Source organism: Trachypithecus francoisi, unplaced genomic scaffold (assembly GCF_009764315.1).
Source record: "Trachypithecus francoisi isolate TF-2019V2 unplaced genomic scaffold, Tfra_2.0 Lachesis_group8, whole genome shotgun sequence".
In the NCBI taxonomy this organism is placed as follows: domain Eukaryota; kingdom Metazoa; phylum Chordata; class Mammalia; order Primates; family Cercopithecidae; genus Trachypithecus; species Trachypithecus francoisi.
In genome coordinates this window covers 93290538-93309089 of record NW_022681473.1, presented here as the reverse complement: position 1 = coordinate 93309089, position 18552 = coordinate 93290538, and the positions used below count along the sequence as shown (strand labels likewise).

The 18552-nt window shown below is 34.2% G+C and overlaps 1 protein-coding gene across 1 annotated transcript in view; it reads right to left on the bottom strand.

The window, feature by feature from the left end:
- The window catches only part of DYNC2H1 (dynein cytoplasmic 2 heavy chain 1), a 386039-nt gene that overhangs the window by 345801 nt on the left and 21686 nt on the right, over window positions 1-18552 (bottom strand). The window contains exons 14-24 of the mRNA XM_033204903.1: window positions 15803-15955; window positions 15090-15188; window positions 13867-14006; window positions 13553-13781; window positions 11948-12075; window positions 7509-7624; window positions 6760-6887; window positions 2567-2716; window positions 1287-1492; window positions 209-364; window positions 6-120 (exon numbers count right to left, since the gene is read on the bottom strand). Coding sequence (XP_033060794.1) covers window positions 6-120; window positions 209-364; window positions 1287-1492; window positions 2567-2716; window positions 6760-6887; window positions 7509-7624; window positions 11948-12075; window positions 13553-13781; window positions 13867-14006; window positions 15090-15188; window positions 15803-15955 — 1620 coding nt within the window. The remainder of the gene's footprint in view (window positions 1-5; window positions 121-208; window positions 365-1286; window positions 1493-2566; window positions 2717-6759; window positions 6888-7508; window positions 7625-11947; window positions 12076-13552; window positions 13782-13866; window positions 14007-15089; window positions 15189-15802; window positions 15956-18552) is intronic.

Here is an 18552-nt window from a genome sequence, read left to right as displayed (position 1 = left end):
CTTACTTTATATTTGTCAACCTCTGATTGTAATTTCACTGTCATCACTGAATGTTCTTCAACTTTCCTTAACCTGTCATGCCAGTTCATCAAAAATTCCTCAAACAAGTATGTCTTAGTCCTATAAAATACCAAAAACACATTGCAAAGTTTACATCCAAAAATAAAACAACCAAATTATTAGTCTAAATATTGTTTTTGAATCAAACCGAAAAGTGATCCAGTCTTCATTGGCCATTTCCTGAAATCCTTGTTGAAACTCTTCATAAAAGGCCCAAATTTGTGCACAGCTCTCAATATCTTTAGAGATGCGACTTGCCAGGGAGAAATTAGGCTCTTCTAGTCTAAAATGATGGCAATCATCACTATAGAAACAAATATTGGAATATTAAATTTTAAAAACAGAAATATTGATACTGTTAAGTACCATTAAGTTATTTAACTCCAATCCTTGTATGTGTGTATATATACACGTGTGTATGTTTAATAGACATACAATAAGAAACTACAATAAAGAACATGAGGAAACTACCTATCTAATATGAGAATTTTACTTTACCTACTCATATATGAACTCTATAAATTCATTAATATACATTTTATCCAAAGAAGTCAAAATTGAGTTGGTAATATAGAGATTTATATGTACATAATACATATTTTATATATGAAATATTCAAGATTGTGTAAATCTACAGATTAATTTGGGAAAAGAATACTCTTCTCAGTGGAAAGGGCAAGCTTCTAGATACAAGAGATCCTTCATCTAGTCAGTATAATGCCATTTAGTAATTATGGTAATAAAACTGACTCACTCTACTCACTTATGAAAGCATCTGCTTAAATAGAACCTAAAGCAGTGCTCAAATTTAATACTTTATATTATTATAAGCCAACAACTCTTTTTTTCTTTGAAGTCTTTTATTATTATTATGCTAGATTTATTTTTCTCTCAGAGGCATTAAAAGTAATTTTTCTGAAAATTGTATATATTTCATTTATAAATAGGATAAGTTCAAAGAAAGTGACAATTCCAAGCCCCTGATATAACTTCTAGGTAAATTTATCTTCTAGGCCTTTCTTGAAATTTGCTTTCTCTTAATATCCTTATGTAACACAACCATGATTCCTAAGACAACAGTTCATGAATGCTTATTATTTGTATTTTAAAAAGTGATGAAGTTTATGAGGAAAGGTATCAAGATAACAGACATAAGAAAATTACTAGCTTGATATATAAATTGTTTTTTCAAAATGAGCAGTACCAATTTTAAAGAAAAAACATACACCAGCTTTTTTCTTGTGACTTCAAGCTCGTCAAACTCAATTTTTTTCTCTTTTATTAACTTTGCACTTTTATCAAGAGTATTATGTTGGCCAGTTTCAATAACATCATCACCAGGCTTTAGTTGGTCCCAACGAGCTTTAAATTTTTCCAGTTCTTGATAATAGATCTGAAGACGTGATTTCACATTTCCTTTCATCACTTCAATCTATAAGCCAATAAAGTTTAAACAATTCAATGCAGAGTAAAATCTCATTTTGGGTTCACACTATTTTCTATTTAAAAGTGAAAAAGTATCAATGACCAATGTCAACTTTTCAAAGGATGGTATTTTAATTATTAATTCCAAGTTCAATAAAATAATTCAAAGATATAAATTAGACCATAAATTTATAATAACAAGAGATAACATTCAAATAACATCATTTAAAAATCATTCATGTGATTAACTACAACTAATTAGTACAACTAACGACAAAGGTGAGATAATTTAAAAATGTATGTCTGATGACTGCTGATTGTTCTACCCAAGTATTAAGGAAGGCTAAATTAAGGAAGGCATTGCCCAGTCTCCCATGCAGCTAAAGACTGGGCCCTAAGGCTAACTTCTGGTCAATAAAATGAGTGCAGTAGATATGTGCAACTTGCAGGTTGTGTCCTTAAAAGACAGATGGTGTGCCCTTTTCTCTTTCCCTCTCTCCCAACCCTACTAGGTATCAACTGAATGTGGTCGACAGAGCGAGACTCTGTCTCAAAAAAAAAAAAAAAAAGAATGTGGTAATAACCCATCCTGGACAATACGCTGGAGATAATAGACAAATATGATTGACAAAACCTGGGACTCGGACAAAGTTACAGAGCAGAGGCACCATAGCAGCTTATAGTCTAATGTGAGAGAGAAACATAAGCTACAATTTTGGGGGTCTCCATTAGAGTTGTTAAACTGATATCCAAATAAATTTAGTAATTAAAGAAAACATGAGTTTCAGAAATAAACTTAAGTCATACATAGTAGGTAAGCAATAAATTCATCCATAAGACTACAAATAATGCTACATTTCAAAGACATTGGTTTCTTCTTGGCATGATAGGAAGTAAAGAAAAACCATGTGAAACAATCATCATTTATATAAAGCATTTTACTTTAAAAGTAGTCAGGGAGGTCAATTTCAACAGCCACATTAAATTATTATAAACCTGGGTTATAAAGGAATAAAAGATAAGCAAGAAATCTTAAGTGAGAAAAAAGTTCCCATTTTAATAAATAACTAAAAGTTCTAACCTGGTCTTTAATCATAAGTTGGTGACTTTCCATCATTAACTCAAATTTATCCCACTTAGCTTTCAAATTACTAATTGTTTCTAAACCTCCACCAGCCACAGTTCGTAGAAGTCTGTTTTTGTCTTCCGCTTCTTGAAATAAGGGCAAAATCTAAAGGTTAAAAAAAAAGTGAATAACAACCTATTTTATCAAATCTCTTACGATTTCATTTATTTTAATTTTTGTTTCATGACTTTATTTTTTAAATTAAAATTTTTGCATTTAAACAATTTGTTAAATTTCTATATATTCTGATTTGGTGGAAAATTCCTGGATATAAACTCTGATGGTTATTTTTTACTATACACAAATTCAACCAAGGCACTCTAACATCAGAGGTTAAAAAAGATAAAGTAGTAATACAAGACTAAATGAAATCCATAAAGATAATACTATAGTTTATCAAAGTAAAGTTCTTATTATAAATGTTCCATTCACAAGAAACTGCAAAGGAGGTTTCTAAAGGAGCTAAAATTAGTGATTATCTAAGAGCATAAGTTAACTAAATTATCCTACTTAATAGAGAAGGAAAGTCATAAAAAAAAGGTACTTAAGAAACAGCTAAAGAAGTGAAATTAAGCTCCTACATTCAGGGTTTTTAACTGAAGTGTCCTAAGTTGTATATAGCTAACAGTTTGTTAAACAGTTTGGGTGTAGGTCAATGGGTGCTAAACTGCTGAAATTGCCTCTAAGGCTTTTAAAACTCTGTAAAACAACAGTATCCAATAATTAATATCTGTACTTTTACTATTCAATAAAGCAATAAAATCCATTTAAATATTTTTAAATATCACTATGCATACATAATAAAACAGACAACAAAGGAAATTCAAAGATAACTCAATTGGGCAGGCCTGGCAGCTCACACCTGTAATCCTAGCACTTTGGGAGGCCGAGGTGAGGGGATTAAGACTAACCTAGGCAACATGGTGAGAACGCATCTCTAAAGAAACATATTTAAAAATTAACTGGGCATGGTGGTGCACATCTGTACTCCTAGCTACTGAGGAAGCTGAAGAGGGAAGACTGCTTGAACTCAGGAGTTTGAGGCTGCAGTGAACTATGATTGGACCACCTCAGGATTTTAAGTTTCTACACGTGAACGGAACTCCAGTTAGCCTGTAAAACATATCACAATAGTTTCCTAGTCTACCTACCTCCAGTCCTACCCCTCAAATCCACATACCAACAAACAGACATACCAAAAGAGAATTATATAATACCTTGCTATATAAAACCCAGCAACAGCTCCCCAGTGTCCACAGAATATGAAATTCTAAGGTCTTTGATATGGCTCACACGAATATTCTGCCTAGTTCTTTTATTAGCTCATGCCACTTCCTACCTCTTATAGGTACTTTTATTATCTTTTATTATCTCATGCCACGTACTATCTCTTATAATACCTAATTGCTTGCTGTTCCCAGCAAACATCAATTTCTCCTCTTAGCTTTTGTGACACTACAATCTCTTGTCTTTCCTCCCACTCCATTCATCTCCTTTGCTCCTCCTCCTATGCTTGAAGTCTAAATTTTGCAAAGTTCAAGCCTGGTCTTACACACTGTGTTTGCTATCTACCAGTTGGTCGAAGCCAATCCCCAGGCTTAAATATCATGTATCTAAAGAATACTTCAAAATTTGTATTTGTAGTCGTTACCTTTACTCTAAGTTCCACATTCCTCATTCAATTTCTACCAGACAACTTAATCTCCACCACTTCCAAACTCCAGTTGCTCCTCTAGTCATCCTTATTTCAGGAAACGGCACCAATACTTTCCCAGTTACTCAAGCCAAAACCCTAGGAGACATTTTGATTTGTCTTTCTCTAACCACACCTACCCCCATACATCATCAATCTCTCCAATTCTATCTCCACTACTACTACATGATACAAGTTTCCATCATCTCTTGTCTATCATATTGTAATATCCTACTAACTGGCCTGGCCACCACTATTGTCTCCCTCCTATTCATTTTCCACAGAGCAGCTAAAGTCATCACTTCAAAATGTCAGAGACATTCTGTCACTCCCCCACTTAAAGCCCTCTAAAGACTTCCTTATTACACTCAGAATAAAATACAAACTTCTTACGATTGTCTAAAAGTATCTTCGTAATCTGGACTTGCCTCTTTCCAATTGCACCTCATACGATTCATTCTCTTCCTTGAATACTATGCTCTCTTAATAATTAACTTTCTTGATGTTTACATCTCTCTGTTCCTTAAGTATACCAAGCTCCTTCTCTACCTTAAGATCTTTGTGCATGCTATTCATTCTTTTTTGAAATGATCTGTCCCAAATCTCAGTATGGTTGGCTCTTTCTTATCTGTCAGGTCTCAGCTCAAATGTCACCTCTCTGAGAAGATAGCCCATGATCACCAACCCTAAGTAATATCCCCTAGTTGAGCATACTCATCCTCACTTCTCTCCTCTCTCTCAAAATCTTCTTTTTGCTCTCTCTCACACACACACACACACAAACACACACATACACATATACATACACATACACATATGTTTCATGAGAACAGAATATGTTCACAGCTGCATCCCCAACTCCTAGTACACCTAGTATGGTGATCCATACATAACAGTCAAATGCCTCTGCTAACTGCCACAGCTCATAACCATTCCTATTTTAGCTAATTCCTTCTACAAGACAGATACATTATTTTATTCATCTGTAAATCCTCTTTACTACCTTTAAGTCTATCACACAAAAGTCTGTAATTCTTTCCATTGGGGTGGTATTTTATTCACCTTGAAACCCTCTTTATAATTTTAAGTCTATCACATGGTGGGGGCACATAAGTTTGTATACTAATTTGAATTATTTCTCTTTCTTGCTCCAAACATAACTAAAATCATCTATAATGTTATAAAACTTTGGCTTGTCTATTCTGGGCTCTAACCTTCTGGATAGTTTTCTATGAATCTTTACCATTCTCCTCTGTATTTAATTATGAGCTCTTCCATTATATATGCATGTGTGTATGTGTACTCCTAGTTTAGCTCTTAACTTCATACTTTTGCAACCTACAGTTATAATTCTAAAGGAAATAGTGTGAATTATTTAAGTTTACTCTTACTCTAACATGCCACATCATAAAACAGACTGCAAATATATCTAAAAACAATACTAAGTATTACTGTTACAGTTTCATTACACCAATAGTGCATCAAAGTCTATTTATTTATTTACTTACATATTTATTTTGAGACGGAGTCTTGCTCTGTCACCCAGGCTGGAGGGCAGTGGCACGATCTCAGCTCACTGCAACCTCCGCCTCCCTGGTTCAAGAGATTCTCCTGCCTCAGCCTCCTGAGTAGCTGGGATTACAGGCACCCACCACCACACCCGGCTAAGTTTTGTATTTTTAATAGATATGGGATTTGACCATGTTGGTCAGGCTGGTCGTGAACTCCTGACCCCGTGATCTGCCTTCCTCGGCCTCCCAAAGTGCTGGGATTACAGGCGTGAGCTACCATGCCCAGCCAAGAGTCTAATCGTGACCTAACCAGTTGAGCCAGATTATTGTGGACCTCCTTATAATGTTGAGATTATATATTTGTAAACAATGACATATAATTATCTAATTTAAACATCTTCCATGCAGTAAAAAGTAATAATAAGGCCAGGTGCAGTGGCTCACACCTGTAATCCCAGCACTTTGGGAGGCCAAGGCAGGTGTATCACGAGGTCTCAGGAGTTCAAGACCAGCCTGGCCAACACAGTGAAACCCCGCCTCTACTAAAAATACAAAAATTAGCCGGGCATGTTGGCATGTGCCTGCAGTCCCAGCTACTCGGGAGGCTGAGGCAAGAGAATCTCTTGAACCTGGAGGTGGAGGTTGCAGTGAGCCGAGATCGCGCCACTGCCCTCCAGCCTGGGTGACAGAGCAAGACTCCGTCTCAAAATAAATATGTAAGTAAATAAGTAAATAGACTTTTGATGCACTATTAGTGTAATGAAACAGTAACAGTAACACTTAGTATTATTTTTAGATATATTTGCAGTCTGTTTTATGATGTGGCATGTTACAGTAAGAATAAACTTAAATAATTCACTCTATTACCTTTAGAATTATAACTGTAGGTTGCAACTCAAAAAAAAAAGAAAGTAATAATAATAATATTACTTTGTGATTCTCACCTCTGGCTTCCGTTCTTGTAACTTACTATATCGTAGATTTGCATCACCAATTTCTTCCACAGACTGGGGCATAATTGTTAAGACTTCCATAGCCTCAGTAACGAATGTATCAATTTCATGTAAATGAGCTGAGTGGTAACATTGAAATATAAGAAATGTAATTATTACCATCAAAAATACTAAATTACATAATTTCTAAATCAAGGGGTGGTAGAAGTAATCAGTATATGGAATACAATAAGTTCTAAATTATCATTTGCTTTCATAAAACAAAATTTCAAGATGTGGAATAAGCAAAGAAATTTCTTCCCATGAAAGTTTAGTCGCTTTGCGTTGTTTAAAAATGTTAAGAAAAGCTTGAAATGCACTCATTTTTAGTAAGTTTTACTGAACTTATTTCATCTTTTATATAACATACTAAAACATCTCAGTTTAAAGGAAAAAGAAGAAACTGTGGTATTTTGAAAAATACTTTTGTCATTTGAGGAGATAAGCAGAAATACATTACACCAGAATTACCTATCTTTCTCAATTACATATGCAACAATCTGATACTAGCTCAGACTGCAAAAAATAAAGATGTCTTCATTTTAGACTTCTTGAAGATTGAATATGGACTTTTCCCACCTTTTTTAAATGAGTTCAGTTTTGGTTTTTAATGATCATTGAAATTCACATTTTATAACTCTCAAAGTACATGCTTCTACATATCAAATTAAGTAAAAATAAAAATTAAAATGTGTCTTTACCCTGTATGGACTTCCTCAAAGAAAGAACAAGCAGATCAAATAACTTCTGGATGAGATCATCAATCACAGTCTTCACAGGGTTGCAGTTAATATTTAAACAATCTACCTTGACAGCACTGAAAAATGTCAGTGGACATATTTTGACATAGAAAAGACTAATTAGAGGAAAAGAGTCTCATATAATAACGATTTCATGTAATACACTTAAAAAGATATGTCAATAGTAACATAGTGATCTTTAAGCACATTTAGATTAAATTTAGCAAAAATGCCTTACATATACTATTTTGAAGTTTTTCATTGAACAGTGATTTTGTTATAATACTACAAGTTTAATCATCCAGCATATCAGCTTCAAAAAAAGGTGGTACATTATGAATTACTAAAGTATCGAAAGAATATATTTAAATATTAATGAGTCCCTCTTGTCACAGCATGTAATACACCTATTTAAATATTTATAAAATAAATTTATTATCCTGCAGCCAAAATGCAAACAATAAAAACAAGGCAAAATTAAATATAGATAGAAAGTAAATTTAGACTGTTAAAGTACTAAAACAATAAAACGACGAGACACCATTGTACACTTAACAAACTGAAAAAAATGTTATGAATGGTTACTTTGAATCTTCAATTGTGTGGGCAAACAGAATTCCCAGAACTGTTAGAATATAAAACAATGCAATCTTTGTAAAGAGCAATGTATATGTCAAATAATTTTAAATTGGCATATCCTTTGTCTTAACAACTCTACCTTTAGAATTTATCCTAAGAAAAATTTCAAGGCAGACTCCAAGATTTATACACAAGTATTTTCATGAAAGCACTAACTATAATAGTGGAAACTTTGAAACAAGGTAAACATAGAAATGGCAAAATAAATTTTTATACATACATATAATTAAAAATCACATTTTTGACGTGCGGATAATAACATTGCAAAATATCAATGAAATAGTATTCCATAAAAATAGCAGGATAGGCCAGGCGTGGTGGCCTGTAATCCTAGCACTTTGGGAGGCCAAAGCCGACGGATCACCTGAGGTCAGGAGTTCAACACCAGCCTGGCCCACATAGTGAGACCCCTGTCTCTACTAAAAATATAAAAGTTAGTCAGGCTACTACAGACTACGCCTGTAGTCCCAGCTACTCAGGAGTCTCAGGCAGGAGAATCGCTGGAACCCAGGAGGCAGAGGTTGTAGTAAGCCGAGATCCTACCACTGCGCTCCAGCATGGGCAACGGAGCAGGACTCAGTCTCAAAAAAAACAAACAAACAGCAGGATATAATATAATCTACATTTTATAAGTGTATGTACTAATATGTCCAAAACATCAAATATTAACAGGAATTGTCTCTGTACTTTACTATATTTAAAACAAGTTATAAAACAAACGTACTATTTTAATAATCAGAAAACAAGGATAAAGTTTTAAACAAGTAATTATTTCCATTGCACCCCAATGCAAATTGTAACATTCTAAGCAAAGAGAAGCTGAACCAGACTCACTCATCTGAGGAAAGTCTCATATTTATCTTCAATTATACAGAGTTAAAACAAATCTGAAAACTTTGGTCAAAAAGATTATTCGGAAAGCTATTTGCCTTTCTTAAAGCATAGAGCCAGGTGAGATCCTTAAGAGGCAACTTATATGTTTTAATTACGTACCATTTTATTTTAAAATATAATTTTCTTTTAAAGTTTTACTTATTTATTCTCAATTACCTACTAGCTGGAGAAGTTTAAACTACAGTTCTTAACAACCAAAAGCTACATATAACAGCCAATTTTCTTGACACACGGAATTATAAAATATCTGAAATCCTGACACATAGAGTCATGATTTCCGATATTTGATACATGAAGATACGTGATTTTGGAAAACCTAAAAGATTATACTATACTGTATTTTGCTAATGAATTAACATAAAGTGATATAATTACAGCAAAGAAGTTTTACTCACTACAGAATGTTGTGGACAAGGCTAACATTCATCTTTCATTTGAAAATATTCACAATATGAAACTGAGATTCTGTTCAGCCATAGATAGCAATGGAAGATGACTCATATATCAAAGATGCATATTCAAAAATTATTTTCTTATGATACTATCTAAAACATATCATAATAATACAGCTTTTCTAATCTTACAGCATATTTCCAAAAAGTACCAATAAAATGTGTGTGTTTGTATGTGCATATGTGTGTATTCACTTAGATGAATACATGTTAATTTGTTAGCAAGAAATGGCAAAATGAAAAATACAATGTGAGATAGGCGTTGTTGTTTTTGTTTTTTGTTTTTTTTTTTTCTTTTGGTAAGGATCATAAATAGGAAAGCTATCTAAAGTAAGGGACAAAAAATAGTACAGGTAGCAGTAGAGGTTCCTATGCAGTCAGGTGACAGCATTAAGTTAAAAAAGATGGTCAAGATTGGGATCAAATGCAAGATCCAATACAGAAGAAAAACCTCATGTGCAAGCACTACAAAAGCACTATCTTTTCCTTACTTTAAACTAATGTTAATGGTACTACCGGTATCCAAATCACCCATGCTCAAACCCTCAAGTCATTTGTCTCTTCCTATTCCTACTCCCTCATCTTCCTCCAATAAATAAGACTTCTTAATTCCTCATACTATTTCCTCCTCCTCATGTTGAGATCCAATAAGGTAATTCAATTAATTATTAAGGCCGGTTGTGGTGGTTCATGCCTGTAAGCCCAGCACTTTGGGAGGCCAAGGTGGGCAGATCACCTGAGGTCAAGAGTTGGAGACCAGCCTGGCCAACATAATGAAACCCTGTCTCTACTAAAAATACAAAAAATTAGCTGGGCGTGGTGGCGTGTGCCTGTAGTCCCAGCTACTCGGGAGGCTGAGGCAGGGGAATCATTTAAACCCAAGAGGCGGAGGTTGCAGTGAGCAAGTATCATGACACTACACTCCAGCCTGGGTGACACAGCAAGACTCTGTCTCAAATAATAATTATTATTATCATTATTATTACTGGTCTTCTGGAAGACTGACAGACTAGCTGGTCTGCCTCCAGGATCTCTTTATCCCACCATGTATCTATGTTTCCAGATTAAATTTCCTAATGAACAGCTTTGGTACTGACACACTCCTGTTTAGAACTCTTTAAAAGCTAATCATCCCAAAATGAATAAAATCCAAATTCTCTATTTTGTGTATCTTATCTATACCTTTCCAGGATCATCTCCCTCTAGTCCCTAATAAAACATTAACTCTAATACAATTTTCAATTAACCAACTTCATATTTTCAGCACACAATTCCTTTTGCTAAGAGGTTGATTTTACCCTCCCATTTTCATTTGCACCTGTCAAAATCCTAGTTCAAGTGTTACTATCCTAACAAAGATTTTCCTTGATTTTGCCCCAGACAGAGGGGATATCATCATCCTCTGAATCCCCATAATTTTAATTCAGAACTAATATGGAATATAGACTATTCCACCTGATATTAATAACAATTAAAAGTAACTCACATTTATTGAAAACATACCCTGTGCCAGTTACTCATATGGAAATTACTCAATCCTCAAAACACTATGAGATTAATAACTATTGTTGCTAATATTTTAAAGCTAAAGAAATTTAGGTTCACAATTTCAATGACTGTCAGTCATGTAGCTGGTAACAGCTACCTAACTCCAGAGCCCACTTACTTAACCCCTATGTGTACTTGAATTAATCATCAAATACATTTGTCTTATTCCACTACCGGAGAATAAGCAATTCATCTCAGGTCCTCTGTCTTCTTCCTCTTTGTACTCCTAAAGCACAAAGTTTTGCATTTTATAAACACTAAGTATTTATCGAAAGAATGAAAACATAAATTAATAAAAGTGATATTATTCTTTATAGGTGATATATGCATCATTACACAAGGCCTTTCATGGAACTTATTGCTAAGAGTGGTTCTGGTGGTGAGTATTTCAGATCCAAGGAGGCTATATTCTCAAGTATCTGAGTTGCCCCTTAGAGGCTTTTATCCACATTTAGGGCAATATCTAAATGCAGCACTATGTTGTGCATCTTGAAAGGAAGCAGAGCAGTACAAAAGCAGAGTGAAATGTCACTAGCTTTATACTCTCTGGTATGCTCTCACCAGTAGCTTCTAACCAAACTGAGATTGTGCCAATGCATATCAAACATAGCTCCTCATACCAGATCAAGATAAAAGCCTCTTTCTTCAGTCTATTCTACCTAATAGGTCTCAGCCAGCAGAGCTTCTAGAAGGAAAACTTGTTTTATTCTCTGTAATGCCCTACCTAGATGATACTCAAGTGTTATAGCTGAGATCTAGAGGAGGCAAGAAGCTGATCTGACTTCAACACCACTAAGTAGAGAGCTCCCTTACTGTCCATGTCAAAAAAGTATTATGGTACGTAAGTAATACATTAACCTCCAATACCTTGGAAGTCGTTCTACTTCTTTCCCTTTTATTTTTAATGCTTTAAAATTTTTCTCCCAATCATGTACAGTAAAAAGATGCTTTTCCACCAGAGCTTCCATATCAACTTGCCCAATTACAATCCATTCCTGTTTAAAGAAAGAAAAATGTATTATTAAAGACACAGAACCAATATGTTAACATATAATAGAATAGATCCAACTAGTAAAACCAACAAAAAGAGGCAAATATGAGGTATTCAAGTGTCAATTTAAATACTATAATCATTACCACAAGACTAAAGAATAAACAGAAAAAAAGAGATTTAATACACAAATGCAGTGATCACAAACTTTTTAAAAGAAAATTATATAAACCCTCTGTTTAGATTATCTTCTCAAATTAAATATATACAAAACTTCAAAGGTGGAATCACTTCTGCAAAACCAAGAGTCACTATAGGCTACAAATCTGAAAGTGTCCAGATTCATCCTAGAAATCTAAGACACGGAAGTATTGCAGTGGCAGTTAAGAAACTGGTCAAATTGGCCGGGCGCGGTGGCTCAAGCCTGTAATCCCAGCACTTTGGGAGGCCGAGACGGGCGGATCACGAGGTCAGGAGATGGAGACCATCCTGGCTAACACGGTGAAACCCCGTCTCTACTAAAAATACAAAAAATTAGCCGGGCGAGGTGGCGGGCGCCTGTAGTCCCAGCTACTCGGGAGGCTGAGGCAGGAGAATGGCGTAAACCCGGGAGGCGGAGCTTGCAGTGAGCTGAGATCCGGCCACTTCACTCCAGTCCGGGCGGCAGAGCGAGACTCCGCCTCAAAAAAAAAAAAAAAAAAAAAAGAAACTGGTCAAATTCTCATCATATGTCTAGGATCAATACAAATGAGAAATACAATTAGTTTATACTTAAAGTTAGTTGGGATGATATACTTAAACAGAAATAAGCTGTTAAATCACTCTGATTTCAGTAACATTTGAGGGCTTCAGAAGAAGAATTAAAATTGACACAACAGAACCATATCACATTCTAAATTGACACAATTTTTTTCTTTTTTCTTGAGATGGAGTCTTGCTCTGTCACCCACCCTGGAGTGCAGTGGTGCAATCTAAGCTCACTGAAACCTCCACCTCCCTGGTTTAAGTGATTCTCCTACTTCAGCCTCCAGGGTACTTGGGTTTACAGGTGCCTGCCACCACGCCCAGATAATTTTTGTATTTTAATAAAGATGATGTTTCGTCATGTTAGCCAGGCTGGTCTCAAACTCCTGACCTCAAGTGACCCATTAGCCTCGGCCTCCCAAAGTGCTGGGATTACAGGCATGAGCCACCATGCCTAAACCACCAAGTTGACACAACAATTCTAAAAAATAAAAAGCAAAAAAAACAAGTTTCAAAATTGCCACAAAATAATCAAAGAAAAAAAAATTTCCCATAACTTTTTTCTCTTCTGCAGTATCAATCTAGGTTGTATAAGTATCTACGGATCCAGCTCTCTGGTTTGCCATATTTTAATGTTATGCTACACAAGATAAACTACTAATGTATACACTTAATGTAAAATCAATCAATCAGAAATAATTTTATGATGCAAGGATGGAACATTACATGTTCTATACCTTATGTTGGTGTAAAACAGCTGACAATCTTCTAAACAGATCTTCTGCTTTGCTGAAAATCGTCAAAAATCCACTTGCATTTCTATCAATCATAATAGGAAAAATAGATTCGTCTCCTGCCTCACCCACTCCCTTAAACTGATTTGGAATGCCGATGAATCTCTTCATTTCTCTATAATATTTAGCCCGGATTTCTTCAAAAGGGGGCATGAATTGTAATCGTCCCTGTCTAAAAGTAAATAAATAACTTTAAAACATAAATTATTCGAAAATGACACATTGAACATTAAATTGAGTTTTAAAAAGCATCTTACTTGTAAGTTAAATCTATATTTATTTCTGGCAAATTCTCATTAAGTGCTTCTAAGCCCATCTGGTACTGATGCTCCAGAGCTTTGTACAGTTGATGATTCCAGTGTTGTTTCCATGCATGCATGTCACTTGCTTGGAATCCCTAATATGTTACATTCACATTTTTAATTTAGAAATTAGGCAGTAGAATGGATTTTTCATTTGATACTTTCATGTCACATAATGCACATTTATAATCACAAAAATAAAACCAACTTATTTCAAATATGTGAAAACAGGTACATCTTTGTCACTCTCTGTATAAGCTTATTTAGAGACACATATGAAAATCTAATCTTCATACTTATAAACAGTATTTTAAAAGATCAGCACAATTTAAAAAGCAAGCAAATATTAAATGACTTTTATATTTGGACTTTATTTTATGTATTTTATGATGTAGTACCACAAATACTGGTTTATTTTATGAACTTCTTAGTCCTTTTTCAAAAATTCCCATCAAGTATAGCTCTTCTCTTCCCCTCCCACTTCTTACATAATGTAAATCTACTACATATTTTAAAACATAAGAGATTTAAAATATTAGATTGCTCATAAGAATGTACATACATTTTTGCTTCTATACAACCATAAATATATCAATCCTAGTACTTTTGCTTTTTCTTGAAGTTATAAAAACTGAAAAATATTAAATATATGTAAATGTGTGAGACATCTAACTCATATTCTGCTAAGATTCCATCACCATCTATATGTAGCAGGCTTTGTGCTAGCCACCTTTATATGCATCAACTATTAAAACAAAATATGAATAGAACTCAAATTTTACCTCCAAAAAGGAAAAAAAAATCTGAAATAAAATTATTTCAATCATTAGGATTCTACCTAAACTTAACTTTGTTTTTTACGGATGTCACAATCACCTAAAAGAGAACTAGCAAGTGATAGATATTTAAATACCAAGACAAAAATCTACAGATTCTGAATTCAGGAATTTGGCATTCCATAAGACACTACAGGAACTTATTTTTATATTTTTAAATGTAAATTGATCGTTCATATATGGTCTTTATATATAATTCAGTCAAAAATTATAAATATATTAGGAATTTATTAGCAAGATTTAAAGGTAACTTTTATGAACTTCTCGGCAATTCATATATTGTATTTGCATTCTGAAAAGGTCATATTTCGAAGTATACACACAAAATAAAACATACTCTACCTGCGCTTCTACAGTTGCTAAGCCAGTTCTCAATTCTTGTAATCCATCTTTCCAACGCTGCGGCTGCCGAAGCAGATCAATATTCATAAGAACAACCACCTATGAGAAATTAGAGCATACTAGTCTCAAAATACTGCCGGAAAAATAGTAACTTCTCAGTGGAGAAACCTGACAGATACCACCTTAAACAAGTGATCAAGCTTAACTTAATCTATACAAGACATATCAATACTTGACCAATCTACTGAGAAGGGCAAAACATCACTTCTGTGCTATTCCTGCCAAAATAGGACAGCCCCAATCTAATATGGGAAAACATCATATGAACCCAAATCAAGAGAGATTCTACAAAATAACTGACCAGTACTCATCAAAGTCATGAAAAATAAGGAAAAGACTGAGGAGAGGGAGGCTACAGAGACTCAACAACTAAATGCAGAATTGGATTCTAGATTGTATCCTAGAAAAAAAAAAAAATGTTAGTGGAAAATTGTAAAATTGAAAACAGTCTGTTTCCTGGTTTTGATAACTACTCTGGTTATATAAGTTGTTAACAACAGGGAATTTGGGCAAAGGGGAATTGTGATTTCTCTGTACTATTTTTGCAACTTTAAGTCTCAAATTATTCCAAAATAAGTTTTTAAAAATTGTATCTTAATGACTTTTTAAATAATATCATTCATAGTTTATTCAATTTTATAAACAAAATATACCTTTTCACAAAATGTAGTGTGCCATTTTCTCAGTTTTCTATTTTCAGTGGCAAGCCGTTCAGCAGCATTTTGGAGTTTTTGGATATAGCCTTCTAATTCTTTAGGATTATCCCAAGTAATCTGTGATTTCCCTCCACTTCCTGTTTTTGAATTCTATGGTACAATAAATAACCTTTAGTATGCATATGTATTTCTTTTTTCCAAAAGTTTCAATATTCTATATCAAAAGTTCAATTATCCCCAACTCTGACCTGCAATAAAGAAAGCACATAATAATTTTCCACTTTATAAATGATAAGACAGTCTGGCAAAGATTGAGTAGCCCATTTCTTCCAGCTTCTCCCTTTTACAACTGAAAAGCCCTAGACGTAACACAACAAACACGCATAGGGTGACGGAAAGGAAGAATGAAAAAAGCAGACAACCTAGAAACCTCAGGAATTAAGGCACGACAAACCTGGGTTTCCATATTATCTCCTATACATCCAGGACAGGGCGCTGGAGAAGCTTCCAGTCGGGAACCACTGACAGGCATAGACTAAAAAAAGCTCCAGGAGAAGCCCATAAAGGGGTAGGAAAACAGCAGCCTAACAAGAGAAAATGTTTTTAGCAATACACATCCTACTGCAGTTTAACACCAAAGAGAAAATCACCCCTTTCTACCATTTCAGTGGGACTAAGTAGAAAGTTGATCTTCCATCACCTACTTGGCAAAAGCAGGCAGTGCTCCAATCCCCTTGCCAAGGTAATATTCATGAGGCTGAACAAGGAGTTGAGCTCCCACCCCCACTCATGGCAACAGAAAGGTGTGAATCTGCCCTCCACTCCTCGACTCCTCCTCCCTAAAGTCAACAGGGTGCAGAAGGGAGCTGAGCTTAAACCACAGCTCGGAGGCAATAAGGTGCCTCCAAGTTGGTGCCTCACTTTCACAACAAGGTATCAGTAAAGTAAAATGGAGCACTAAACTTCCATTCCACTAATCTGCAATGATTCAGTGTACAAATGCTCCACTTTGATACCGTAGGGCCCAGCAGGAAACTCAACACATGCACACACCCAAGCCTCTCACCAAAGAGACTGCTTTCTAAAATATAAAAATTAAATATTATACAGTGCATCATAATATCCAAAATGACCAGAATATAAGGGAAAATCACCTGTGTTACCAAGAGCTAAAAAAAAATCACAACTAGAATGAGAAAACATAACAGATGTGAACTCTGAAATGAATCTGATATAAGAATTATCTGACAAGGATTTTAAGGCAGCCATCATAAAAATGCTTCAACAGGCAATTATAAATTCTCTTGAAACTACTGAAAAACAGAAAATCTCAAGTAAAAAAATAGAATTATAAAAAAAACTAGATGGAATATATAGAACTGAAAAATACAATAACAGAAATGTAAAACTGGCTGGATGGGCTCAATAGCAGTGTGGAGATATCAGAGGATATAATCAGTACATTTGAGAACAAATCAATGGAATTTACCTAATTTGAACAACAAAGAGAACATAAAGGGAAAAATGAACAGAGGCTCTGAGAAAAAAGAGTTAATATATATATTAGCTTCCAGGGATTTTATATATATACATATACTGCTTTCTAAGCAGTATATGTGTGTATATGTGTGTGTGTGTGTGTGTGTGTGTGTATATATATATATATACACATGCTTCTTAAAAGAAGAGAGAAAAACAATACATTCAAAAGACAGTAACTGAAAACCTAACAAATTTGGCAAAAGACATAAACCTACAGATTCAAGAAGCTGAGTAAACTCCAAATAGGATAAACTTTAAAAAGATTCTATGCTTTCCTAGACAATAATTAAACTTCTGAAAACTAAAGACAAAGGTTATTTGAAAACTTGAAAGGAGCCAAAGAGAAACAATGCATTATTCAGAAAGGAATACAAATTCGAATGACAACAGTTTGTCAGCTGAAATCACAGATGCCAGTAGGAAGTGGAAAATGTTTAAAGTGCTAAAAAAAAAAAGTCAAATATGCATTTTATATCTAGTTAAAATACCTTTCAGGAATGGATGAAAAGGAAAACAGGAAAATATTATCAGACAAAGGAAAGATAAGCAAATTTGTCACTAGCACACCTAATCTTAAACCATGGCTAAAGGAAGTTAGTTCTTTAAAGAAAGAAAAAATATCAAAAGGAGCACAGAACTTCAGGAAAAAAAAAGAATATTAGGATAAGTAAAAAATATAACTATACAATAAACTCTCCTTTTTGTCACAAGTTTCTTAAATCGTATTTGATGATTGGGGGAAAAATTATAACACCATCTGATGTAGTTTCAATGTATATAGGGAAAATATTTAAGACAAATATATCAAAGTATAGAGAGTGAAGAAACCTAAATAGAAGAAAAGCTTCTATACTTCACTTGAAGTGGTCAATGAAGGCATAGTAAGTCTCTGGATTATAGGAGATGCTCAATAAATAGCTGACGAATTAGAAAGTATTTACTGACTAATTACTATATACCACTTACTGTTCTATCACTTGAAAATATGAAAATAAATAAATTACAGTCTAATTTTCTGCAATATAGTAAGTAGACAGCGCATCACACAGAACCTTAATGTTCTCTCTACACCTATCCTAGTTTTATAAGCACTACTGTGTCTCATTTAACATGTTAAATATAATTATTTACTTCTCACAACACAATTTTGCAAAATAAGTTTCCTCCTCAGAAATACCACAGACGTTATTTTAAACAAATTTATT